The 13,698-nt window shown below is 38.4% G+C and overlaps 1 protein-coding gene across 1 annotated transcript in view; it reads left to right on the top strand.

Moving 5' to 3' along the window:
- The window catches only part of CRB1 (crumbs cell polarity complex component 1), a 92,255-nt gene that overhangs the window by 46,032 nt on the left and 32,525 nt on the right, over positions 1-13,698 (top strand). The window contains exon 6 of the mRNA XM_048946527.1: positions 10,841-11,794. Coding sequence (XP_048802484.1) covers positions 10,841-11,794 — 954 coding nt within the window. The remainder of the gene's footprint in view (positions 1-10,840; positions 11,795-13,698) is intronic.

Genomic DNA, 13,698 nt, shown 5'->3' with positions numbered 1-13,698 from the left:
TTATATATGTGTATGCATGTGCATATGTATATATATGTATGTATGTATATATGTATACATACCCCAGTTTTAATCCATTTCCAACTAAAAACTCTCTAGTGCTTTTTCTTTTATCAGACTTGGGAGAATTATACTTTGCTGGCAATTAGTTATCACTGATGAGACCCAGGTCTACTGTCTTCTCAGGGAAATAAAAGCATGTTTGGACAATGAATAATAAAAATAATCTGGTAAAGTGAACACCAAAATTAATTTTACACGATATACTACGTGAAAGCTCTTTTATACAAATTGTTCCCTGTAGCAATTAGCTCTTAATTATTCAGGGCTTGCCAGTGGGAGAAACAGAAGTGATAAAACCTAGTATTCTTATGTCTGCTCATTTGCACTGTTTCAAATAAACTCTGGCTAAAATAAGGCACAAACTGTTTCTGTTTCGGTACTCTGACCGATTTCTTCAGCTACATGAAGTTTAAAGAATATAAGCAAGCCTTTTACTGATTATCTGGGTGCCTATACCCTTATTTAGAAAAAAAATAAAAAGAATTTACTTAGAAAAGGACTTCTGCTGATTTTTTGAAATACATGGATTAAGGAAAGCACACTTTCTCTGGCTGACACTGAACTCTGCACTTTCTATAAACAGTCTCATAAAAGAAAAGAAGCCTAGTACAGACAACTAATTTGTGCTGATAATTAACTGCTGGAAGTAGATTTGGTGGATCTGATTCTGAGTGCTCTCCCACTGCTGTGATTCTTAGAGTCTGGCTGTGTTAAAAACACAACACTATTACAGAGTATCATAATGATCAATACTTTTATGGCTGTAGTCGCTGTAGTATGGGCACCATATTTTCTTTACGGAGAGGATTAAGAATCTGTTACTAGGCCTGTGTGTGAGGCCAGAACACTGTGTTCAGTCATTAGCTGTAGTAACAAATAGAGAAAATGAATTCAATGTTTTCTTTCAAGTATATCTGCACAACAATAGGAAGACTAGTGATATCACATACCTCTAGCATGAACCGGGTCATCCTCAAAAATGATGGCCAAAAGTCCACAGCATGCTCATACAATTTTAGCTGACATCCATCATGTTCCCAGTGGGATGGTTATGCGACCTGGTGAAAATGACTTGTTTAGGTGTCAGGCTCCCCAGGTTCAGGACTTATTAAAAATATATGAAATCTTAGATAAACAATTTATATATGTTGTTTAGGTGAGTTTTCACACTTCAAAAGAACTAACATTGAATGGAATAAGAGAAATGAAAAAGTCGAAGGAGTATGATCTCCTGCCATTTCCATCACTATTGAATTTGATGACAGATAACAATCTAAGGTCTTCTACATCTACTGCTAGTCTATAGCAAGCCACAGCTATTTACACAGGAAAGGAAATCCACCAGGTAGAGTAATTGCCTTATAAAAAAAATGTAGAATTGGATAGTTTGAGGTAATTGTTCTTCTGCATTTAAAATGATAAGGATGTACAAATACATCCTATAGGAACAGAGAAACATAATTTTACTAACTATGAACAAAGATCACCTTTATACAATTTATACAGCTGTTCGGTCCACAGCTTAAAATGCACACAGTATGCACATGCTATGTATGTTCACACATACATAGTTTATATTTTTCTGTTCTCAGGTCTCCATCCCCAGTTAAGTTCTACAGGCCCAATTAAAACTATGATTTTCTAGCTTGCTGGCTTTTTCAGATTCTCTTAATATTGACTGACAATGAAGTTATGTAAATACAATCACTTTTGTGCATTGTGGAGACTTGTTTTAGCAATACGAAAAACCTTGCAGATGGCTGATTATTTTCAAAGCAGAGGCTGTGCCACACCAGGCAGCACAGTGGCTGTGCTTGCCCAGCTCAGTTAAAGCAAGATAGAAGCAGCCAACAAGAGACAAGGTAGAAAATCCCTCTTACGGGAGAACCAGTCACATTTCTCAATGGAAGTGTTCATCAACTCTTTTAAAGCCCTTACGTGTTTGTAAAGGTGAAAATTCATTTGTTTTCCAATTCCAGAGTGAATCATATGCTCCAAACAGATTTTTAAGTCAATGAAACATGACCTTGTATGATCTAATTAAACAACTCAAAGGTATTGGTTGCTTTAAGATCCCTCTGGATACACTTCAGTTCAAATGCACACACATCATCTGAATGTACAAGCTCGTAAGACTACAAAAAATGCAAATCAGAGAATTAATGATTTGAGTTCAGAAATCTTTCTGCAGCAGTAGCCTTCTGAAAGCATGAAAAATGCCTGAACAAAATACACAGAAAACAGTCTGGAAATACAACAAGAAATAATTTTCTTCATTTCCAAATACTTAATACATAACCAGATATAAAATCATCAAATTCTATGAAACTCAGTAACCATTCCAGTTTATTTTCTGAATGATGTCCTGACCTTGAGTGGAAGCCTAGATTTCTAGCATTCTTGGCCACTTAATCTCCAAAATCTTACTTGCTAAGTGAGAAATTTGTTCTTTAGTATTATCCTCTATAATCTTTCTCCACTGAAATTTTTCTTCCTTCTTTTATTTGCCCTTCTTTTTTAATCTATCATCTTTCTCCACTGTTGCCTTTCACACCCTGTGCTGTCTGTCGCTGCTCTCCCATCAGCCCTTCCTAGCTCATGTCAATGAGCTGCATGCACGTTGTTAGTGCAGCCAGAAACCCTGCTCAGGAAGGATGCTGCCCAGGAAAACCAGGCTGCCACTGTTCCATTTTCATTCTTCCCTCCATCAGTCAACCACAACAGCAGCTGCTTCTTTTACTAATATATAAAGCTGACTAAAAATAGGGAAATTAAAGGAAAATGAGTGCCATGCAGGGACATATTTCTTCACCACGTTTCTCTTTACTCCAGATTCAGACCCTAATCCTACAATTGAATCCACATGGCTGGCTGTGTTAATCAAAATATGGGACGAAGGTGTAGGCTACAAGCAGCAGTTTTGCCATGCTGCCCTTCTAGGACATGGCCCCGTGCCATTCGCAGGCGATATTTTTCTGACCTCTGGCTGTGCTGCTCACACAGCCTTGCGTATGGAGCACTGCAAAGCAGGCACGTGGAAAAGGCTGCCTGATCTACTCAGAAACTAAAGCCAATGCTTAAATCGGTCGGCTGTTTCCAATATTTATAAAATAAAATAAACACACCAAATCTCACTAAACAACTAATCACCTTCATGGCTTTTTTTTTTTTTTTTTTTTTTTGAATGAAAACTGTTTTAGGTGTGACAAAACATGTGAAACAAGTGGAAAAACATTTCCAAGTACTTCTGCTCTCAAAAAACTTTAATGATTGAAGAGATTAAGGGATTGGGCTTTTTAACTGCTTTAAAAAAGAAAGCATTTTTTACTGAAAATTCAAACTAGTCTATGAAGGTTCAGGCCAGCAAAATTTGAAAGGATTAAGTTACAGCATGCCATACTGAATGTGGCACATTATGAATTCCATATTCCTCAGCTAGAGTGACATATTTAATGATTAAGCCAAGTCATTGCACTCTATTTCTATTTTAATGTTTTTTTCCTAACCAGTATTAACTTCATATGTCCATTTCAAATGGCAAGAGGAAAAAAGAAGAATAGTGAATTTGTCTGCAATAAAGGAATAACTAGGAAGGTCTTACAACTTCACAAAAAATAGAGATCTGTGTGAAAGTTATGACAATATTAGGATGCTTATTATCCTCCTGTTGTAAAGTATCCAGTTTTCCATATGTTCCAGCTCTGCCCTGTATTCTGCCTTTCATTTCAAATGAGTATTTCCTGCTAAGACAGTAACAGAAATTGCCATAGTAGGTCAAATTACTCGTCGCATTAAGTTCAGTATCCAAATGAAGGAAAATAGGAGAGTACAATCCATTTAAATACCCCTCACTTTCTCTACCATGATGTACATAAGAGAAAAATCTCCTTTCTGACCTCCATGACAACTGATTTATGCCCAGAAGCATGAATTTTAATTGGATGACATGGAGATAGTCAATTTATTGCTTTGTGCTTACTCACTGATGAACGTGCATTTCCTCCTTCCAGCAAAGAGTAATTATCTCTTTGCAATTATCAGCATAGATGTGGCAAAGTTAGAATTTCCATGATTGTCTGCTAAGACCTGGAGACCTGAAGATTATACGCACTGCTAGATCTTTTTGCTGGGTTCAGTGTTAATGAGCTCCCTCTAAAATAGTTGTTCCTGCCTAAAGCAGGATTTTGTAACAAGCATTTCCAAAACTGTAAAATGTAGGTAGAAGAAGCATTATTGCAGACTCTTTGTTTTCATCTTCCAGAAAGCATATTCTAAAGGGTATGCTGCTATTTAAGTTTCTCTAACATTTACTCCCGCTTTTATTTTACACCTAGATGTGCTTACATACATCTGTATTTATAAAAAGTTGGACACGCCTACGGCTCAGTTGCTGGGATTTATTTTATCTAAGAAAATCACTGAGTTAAGGAAGATAAAGTTGGGAAGGAATAGATGTGCAGACATTGCTCAGCCTCTCTGTCTAGCATAAGACAAGCAGATGTGTCACACTGTGCGCTTTTGTTAACTAACCCATTTTTAAGGACCCAAACTAGATGCTATGTCCATGGCAGAATAACTTACGGCAAGGCTTTGCTACCTTACTAGCATTAGAAATATTTTCCTAAATTCTGACTTGAATCCCCTTGATGCACTGTGACTTCCCACTGGTTTATTATGATCACAGACATGTTCTCTTCTTTATTTTTATCTTTTTTTTTTGGTGCTAATAGTCTGTAACGACATCCCCTTTCCTTCTCTTGTCTGGAATAGCACGACTTTTTCAGTCTCTACTCACAAGCCATATTTTCTAAACCTATGATTATTCTCACTGCTCTTCTGTGAACTCTTTCCAATTGATCCAAACCTTCCTTGCAGTGCAGTAGAACTACCAGTGAACTTGATGTTCGTGCTAAGCTATGACCAGGACTTTGTAAACAAGTGTGATTATTTCACCTTACTGGTGGCTATTCTGACCCAAGACTATCTGAACTGAATAAGTCCTTTCACAATCTAATCCAGAACTTTTCAGACCATCACTCCAATTTTAAATTCATCTACAAAGCCAATCCTTTTCTTTAAAATACTCACATTTTTCTTTAACTCTACGTTAACAGACAACTTAATAAGCAAACTTTCTATTCCATCATCCACATCTTTTATGAAAATAACCAGAGCAGATGTAGGACAATCTCAAACCATACTCAGCAGAACAACAATTAATTTCTGATTGGAATTAAACACAATTTTTACGCCCAATTTATAGTGGCTACATATAGATCAATTTCCTTGTTTAGCATATGAAAATATCAAAGAAAATACTGTATTTATTACTCTTGTTAAAGACCTTGCAGCAATTAGAGTAAGTTACTCGACTCTACCATCCCCTGTAACTCACTTTTTCATGACACTTGTTCAAAATAACCTGCTAATGGTTCTGACATGGCTTCAGGCAGTTTGCTAAATACCCTGGTATGAGGCTTTTCATTCTTGGAGTGTCAGCAACTCAATGTTGTCACTGAGCTGTAGTAATATATGTCTACCCCAACCTGGTGACAAAGCATATGTTCATAATCTTACCTCAGAACATTTGTCAGTGTCATGTTGTAAAAGGAGGCTGAGAACTTCCAAATTTTTCTTGTTGTTTCCAAAATAAAAAAGCATTATTAGTGCTACAGCTAGAGCTGCAGCACAAGACATCTGATAAGTACCTGCATAATAACTTGTCAACCTTTACTTTCTTTTGCTTAAAATTTAGTTACTTACCTTTCAAAGAGTCTGGATGACATTCCTACTCCATGATATTTGAATTCATAATATGAATAATCACTCTGTGTCACAGGCTGTAGGGAAAAGCAGTTTTCTGGGCACCACAATGGAAACAACCATGCACTGTAGATTAACCAAATCCAAAACTGTATCTTGTGTGCAGGTCTTCTGGTGAACCTAAAACTACATTTAACACAGAGTCAGGAATCTCCTAATTAATGAAGAAATGAGTTGAGGGAAGGGAAGGAGTTGGTAAATACCTGTTTGCAAAAAAATAAACATTTTCCTGGGAGCTTTCACAACTTCATCAAACCTTTGTGAACAAAGATCTGGACCACAGAGATAATTTCTCACTCAGTGATAAAATTATTTTTATATTCTGGAGTAAATAAGTCAGAAAGAGACTTCAGGATTCATTGTTGAAGTTTTAAAATGGGAAACTATCAAAAAAACAGATCTGAATGCATAACTGGTCATATGTCAGTTGGATGGTATAAACAGCAACCTGGGAAAAAGCTATCTTGCTCTGGAAGTATCCCAGTAACTGCACAGGGTTACTGCTCTAGCAATATTTTATGCAATTCATAATATAAATAAAGTGATATGAAAAAGTCTGTTGTCACAGATATAAACACTTCAATCTACCGAGCTCTATAATTAATTTTCATTCGTTAAATTAGGGCCAAATCAAAATGTCTTGCTCAAGAGCTGAAGAAGAGAAATATTTCAATAAATGGGTTTTTTTTTCTGTCTTCAGCACATTAAAAAATCTGCAGACGCTAATTTCTAGTAAGTGGTACAATGAAAGTCAGTGGAACAAAAACATTTTACAAAGCAAAGAAACCAGACAAACCGTAGGTCTTTTCTGTTTCCTTACGGACATAGACAGATTTCTGAATAACAGTGACTGCAAAAAAATTGGTCTGGTTTTATAAATCACCTGAAAACCAAAGCAAATATGATCCTTAAAAGAACAAGTCCTATCAAAGAGTGACAAATCAGTTTTGAATAGAACCTCAAAATGTGACTCTCATTGAAACACCACCAGAGTTCAGTGAGAGCATACTCAGACTGAACGTTCTGAAAAGGAATGTAAGTAGAATACATATCTATTGCGTAAGCACTTTAATGAGTCTTACTTTAAGCCTTGTTGATCTGGCTTGGGCAAAATACACCATCAGACTACATCAGCAGGTACAGAAGTGGAGCAAGCTAATCCTGGAACAGACGCCTTTATACCAAGCACTGCTTTGAATTTTGCAGAAACTTACTTTGTGGACTGCATAAATGCTAAACCAATTTTTTTTACTTCAGAAAAAGATGGTTGCAACTAGGATACAGGTTTACATCACTTTAATGACAATGTTTACAGGTAAATATTTTCTTTTTGTGTACTAATATGTGCACTTAGGCTGTATAGAACACGTCACAGCTGTCTGTCCAGACTGCTTGCTTGTACTTGTGTGGTATTTATTAAGTGTCAAGGAACAGGAAAGAAATTTCTAACTAAAGGTGTGTATGAAAAGTGTAATTAGGATAACAGTTCTATATCGGTTTAGTAGAAATGAAAATTGGAGGTGTTTAGTAGAAAGCAGGCTTGAAAAATTGCTTTTGTCATTCTGCTTCGGTAAGAAAAGCTTTTCTGCTAAATTTGAGGCAGATAGTTTAAGAGATTAATAGGTAGAGAACAGCTACCCTGCAGTAGTAGTAGGTGAAACAAAGTGACAAAGCTATGAGCGCTGTTTTCGAACAGTCAAAGGGGCTGCTTCACCTCTGTTTTGAATGAAACTTCGTAGGAGGAAGAAATACTTATTACCTATAGAAATAGGATAAAAAATGTTCTCAATATATTTTCCTATATTCACCTATATTTTCATATATAAGTGGGCATGTAACATATTTAGAAGAGAAAATGCTGAATGGCTTCATTTTAAAAATACAACTACGTTTAGCTGAGCAAATGTATGCAACTCTGAAAAACCAGTTCCTCACAGTTGCTTTTCAGAATTCATTTTTTTACATGCTATCTTCTCCTCCAACCTGAGCTATTTGAACTGCTTATACAGCTCTATAAATATTGGCTAATCCTTTTATCTAGAGTGCTTTTATCTTGAGTGACAGTGGTCTTTGCTTGCATAGCAGTTGGCAGATAACAAGCAGTATCAACCACCCAGCTTGTAAGAACGGCTGATTTATTTATTCCTGATATGAAAAAAATGTTTTGCTTACTTTTTGCTGACCTATATTTATGTTTCTGTTTCTGTTAATCCTTTTATGAAATATCAGCCATTTGAATCTGTGTTTATATGTATGTACAAACAGTATGTATATAGGTACCTCCAAAATCATTATTTCACAACATATTATAAATGTAATTACTTAAAAAATAAGCATTTGTATTCTGACACTGAAACACTTATGAAAATGCACGTAATGAAGTCATGCTGTGAAAATCACTTTGCAGTTAGAAACTGATGTTTTCACATTCTATGGGAAAATAACACACCAAAAACAGCGTGTCTCCATTTTAAAAACTGCTGCTGTGTCTTTGTTAGACAGCAGTATTCATGTTATAAAAGTGTTATCTAAATTTAAAGACAGAAAGGTATACGATTTCCAAACAAGTTTAGCACATTCATGAAAACTTCTCATTAATTTTACTTCTAGTTTGGTGAGGTAGAGAATGACACAGACACTGAACTTTGCATTGGGCTTGGTCCATGCATGTTTCAGCTGCCTGTGGACAAGTTCCTCCTATAAAGTGCAGCTCAGAGCATGGGCTGCAGGCAGAAGTGCTGCCTTGCCGGGTCTTGGGATACTGAACAAATGCATGCAGAGTGGAACATGCAGCAGTAGAGTTGCTGGGCAGGCACCACTGCATGCCATTCACTTGGTTGATCTTTTTAAATGGTGGGCTTATATTTTTTTGTCTGTGAAAGGTTTAACAGTAGCCCCCAGTCTATAAGTCCTTACATTCGCTCTGATCACTCTGAGGCTCAATAGCAAACCTAAGTACAAACCTGATCCTAGTGCTTTTAGGAATTAATTTTTCTCTCTGACACAAAAACCCAATGAGACCCATATTTCTACAGCTGTCACAGTAAGACCGAGCAGTCTACAGGACCTGTGGACACATTGCTCTGGATGTCAAAGCAGGAGATGTACTAAAACATTGACTGAAACAGGAAACAGCTCACGGTGACTTCACTTTTCATATACCAGAGCAGTAAAAGCAGGACAAGTTGCTAACACAGAAATTGCCATAAACCGGGCAAAGCAGGCATTGTTCTGGCCCCCAGTCAGAACAGGTTTGGGAAGTGCACATCACTTTGGGAAAGTCAGTCCTGATGATTCATATTTCTGCCAGATGCCACTACACATTAAGGTATACAGACATCTCATGTTGGAATAAATATAAGCCTGGCTGGAAAGCAGAGAGACTGCTGCGGTATAACCCTGCTGTCAGACCAGGGAGGGCACGGTGGTGTTTGATACTCTGAGGCTTCAAGCGGAAACTGTGTGCTGTAATAAAAGAGAACACTGTAATGAGGAAGATCTCTGCTAAGAGGGCCTTTTACATATGTGCTGTGACCACTTCACTTTGCCTAATCTTTAAAACAATCTCAGCCAACTCTGAGTTCCCTTCTGGCTCTCTCATAACTTACCTCTCTCTAAGATGGGTCTAGTTACAGCTGTGATTGAATAAAGTGGACAGGCGGGGAATTAGCCTTAGTAGATAAATTTATCTGCTTCTATCTGAATCTATTTGTTGTGGCTGAATGCTGCTCTGTAATTTTCCATGAAAAAATGACTGTATTTTGCTATAAAAATAAAAGCTCTGTGAATCTGTAAGTAAAATTAGGTGTGGTGCCTAGTACCTGGCTATGGCTCTGTGAGTCTCATCTTACCCACTGAGGTAACCTGCAGTCACCTTATATGGTGAGCGAGCAAGAAGATGCTGAAGGCAATTCTGCTGCAGGGACAGACATCATTGTGCTTATAAATTACTTTATGCTGTTGAGAATTTACAGTTATCTTTCAAGCTACTATTTCATATTCTTATCTAGAACAGTGCAAATATTAAGGATTGTACTTTGCATAAGTTTTCAAAAAAGCAGTTGGATATATTTTGAATGCTTTCAAGACAAGAAAGATGTTTTCTCCGATTCATTTCACACTTACTAGCACAACAACACATCATCAATAGAGTAAAACTAACCTGTCTCACGATGGTCTAAACCCAGCTCACGTTCCCTATTAGTGGGTGAACAATCCAAGTGCTCCCGAGAAAAGTTACTATAGTTATCATTTTGTAGATGGTCAGTAGTCCAGATTAACAAGCTGATGAGCAAACAGATTTGTCTTCCTTTGTGCAGCCTGACCCAGTATACGTACTTGGGTCACAACCTATCAAATCGCAGTGAAGGTAAGATGAGGAGCTCTACTTTTATCCTGTATACCAAAAACCAAGCACCATCTGAGAGAAGAGGAAGTAGGAGGCAGCATCACTCATGCTTTAATTGCCATCCCTGGGGTATTTGGGGAGATGATTTGTTCCTCTTTTCTTACTTTACAGTTTGAAAATAGTAGGGGTAAAGAATGTTCCACTGGAGATACACAATACCAGGAATATTTTTCTGGATCACATGGGTTCAAATCCCTCCAACTGCTTCTCTCACATCCTTCTTGTCTCAGTCTGAGATCATAACTGATGGGCCAGAAGTCACCTCTGCTTTTCTTTTTTTTTTAGGAGATATGAGATCTATTGTTCATTTGTGAAAAACTACAGTATGCATCTACTCCTGAAATGTGACAACTGCACATTCATTGTGGATGTGGTGCATCTTAGCCAGATCTCTGATAGAATGCAGGGTCAAGCTCCAGCAGCTCCCTGCTCAATCTGTGAACTTCATTCTTAAGTTAAAGATGATTTAACAGAGCACACGTTCTTAAAAACACCGTTCTGGGCTCTAGTTGCTCAATCCAGAATCTCCAATTCTTTGTTCTTTAGGTATTCACTGTGATGAAGACATCAATGAATGTCACATGAACCCTTGCCAAAATGGTGGCATCTGTGAGAACTTTCCTGGGAATTACACTTGCCATTGCCCACCTGCAGACAAAGAAGGGATTTTTTACGGCGGCTGGAACTGCACAGAAATCCTCCATGGCTGTACTGATCAACAATGCCAAAATAATGGAATATGTATCCCTCATTTAAAAAGTGGCCATCATGGATTCAGCTGCATATGCTCACCTGGATATACTGGAATACACTGTGAAACTGTAACTACATTTTCTTTTCAAGGAAATGGTTTCCTTTGGTTGAAGAATCCCACAACCACTAAAGAGGAATTTTCCTATAATATAAACCTGAGGTTTCAGACTGTGCAACCGTCAGCCTTTCTATTTTATCGAGGAGAGAAAGACACATTTGTGAAGCTGGAGTTACTGAATGGCTACTTACATTTGTCCGTGCAAGTCAAAAACCAGCCACGGGCTCTTTTGCATATTTCACATAATGTCAGTGATGGAGAATGGCATTCTGTGGAGGTAACCTTGGCAAGAGCTGTTACTCTTAATTTACTTGACAGCTCTTGTGCAGAATCATGTGTCAATAAAACTTCTGCTATGATAGATAATGATCACGTGAGGCTTGCATTTCAGAGCACATTTTTGGGCAGCTTACCAGTGGGGAACATTAGCAGCAGCTCTCAGCTTAACATCAATAATATACATTCTACACCTTCATTTGTAGGCTGTCTTCAGGATATTGAAATAGACTTGAATGTTATTACTCCAGAGAATGCATCACCTGAATCCTCTTTAAACGTCGAGACAGGATGCAGGAAGAAGGACTGGTGTGAAAACCACCCCTGCCAGAACAGGGGCCGCTGTTCCAACCTGTGGCTGAGTTACCACTGTGACTGCTACCGGCCGTACGCGGGGCCGAGCTGCAGAGCAGGTAAGAGCATGTGATGCCATCAACGCTGTCAGGGGGTGTTGAAAACATAACCTGGCCTCGGGGGTGAGCCAGCATGACCCTAGGGATCTCTGGAACTTATTGCCCACCGGTAAGAAGGCACAAGGGGTTAGCAGTAGCACATGCTCATTATTTTCTAGTTATTTTCCAAGAAGGCTGCTTTTCAGCTTGACAAAAAGTCAGGCCGAACTGGGGGATTCTACTCATCCAGTTTTTAAATCTTCTTAGCACTCTTAGCACTCCATAAACTCTGGAAAACTGCAGTTCACAGGAGGTTATGCACTCCGAGTAAAATTTAGAAAGCAACCGAGTCACTTGGAGTCGAAGTCTTATTTTCAAAGCATTCTTTCAGAATTTTATCCTCTCTAGGCTGACATAAAGAAACTCATTTAAGGCCATGAAAGGCCAGCAAAGCACTGCAAGTTAAAAAAAAATACATACAGATTCCAATTTTACAAAATGAACAAGATTATCCTATTAACTTAATCTGATTAGCCTGAGGAGAATCCAGGTCCTCGGAGGCCGTTCCTTCTCAGCCAGGTCCTGCACAGCTCCGGGCAGTGACTAACGACGGGCAGTGACTAACGAGGGCTGTGCTACCAGAGAACTGCTGAGGGCCAGAGGGAGACGTGCCCATGTGTTAGCGAGCAGAAGAGCACGTCAGAACACAGCCTCTTTGGCAGTGAAGCAGGGATTCAATAGCTGGCAGTGCCTGTAGCGCATTTCCTGCTACCAAGTGATCGTTCTAAGCACGGGCTGAGACAAAGCGGGAGGACACCAGCAGGTCCCCTGCTGTCCCACATTCGTGCTGGAGCAGCAGCAAGTAGCCCTCTGGAGCTGAATAAAGCACATCTCAGGAGCACCAACAGTGCTGTGGTCAGATGAGAACAGACAGACTGTACTGGTGTGGGCTGGCACAGCCAGGACAGTCCACTGCCTTACCGCAGCTGAATGGCTGGGCCCAGGGGCTTGCCGGAGGCACTGCTGCAGAAAGCTGTGGCTTGAAATGCACTTCAAAATGTTTAAAGACAGTTTCTTGATACTTGATAGGTATCAATACTTTTCAATAGCGTTTTTTTCCCTTATTGCAAAATGACAAAGTCTGAGAGGTAATTGTAACAGACTTCTTTGAAGTCTAGCTGTAATTTATCCAAAGGTTTGGAAAGCAACTTTGGAGTATAGGACAACATCTGGTAAATATGTTGGCCTTCTTATATGAAGTGAAATTAAAACCAGTCAGGGCCAGGAGAGGCTTACGCTGGCATTACAACTGTTCAGAATGATTAGAAAGCAAGCTTTTTTTTTCTTTTTTTTTTTTTCCTCTCTGCTGACCACAGCATTCTTTGCAATGTGTGGCACCATGCCACTTTGATACATAGGTTCTAGATATACGCCATTTTTAAAAGACTGTGGCAGGTAGCTTAAAAAGCAGAGTGGGGGAGACGTGTGGCAAAGGATAACATAAGAAATGCTAGCGTCTTTTTGAAGAAAAGTTGCTGCCAAGTATTTAATTGACAAGAGGCAATATTTTCTCTACATACACAAAATAACAAACAGATGTTGACTCATTTTGATCAGCATCCAGATGTTGTGACCCAAGAGGTTAATGCTAACCAAGGTGATGCTAGCCATCTCATCAAGCAGAAGATCAGACTGATGATATATATATGTATATATATATCATCTGTATATATACGTATTTATAAATAGAAATACAACAAAATGATTGCAAACATGAAATACCTTTTTGAGAACTAACGGTAACTAATTCCAGCAGAAATTTTATTTTTATCTACACGAAAATATAGTTCAGTCTGTAGAATGACCTTATCAAGAGGGTATATCTGAAGAAGCTTCATGCCTCAAAACACCCATTGCAACAAATA

The sequence above is a fragment of the Lagopus muta genome, chromosome 5, assembly GCF_023343835.1.
Source record: "Lagopus muta isolate bLagMut1 chromosome 5, bLagMut1 primary, whole genome shotgun sequence".
NCBI classification, from domain to species: Eukaryota; Metazoa; Chordata; class Aves; order Galliformes; family Phasianidae; genus Lagopus; species Lagopus muta.
Note: the sequence above shows the minus strand (reverse complement) of the source record. Positions and strands in the feature narration are given on the sequence as shown.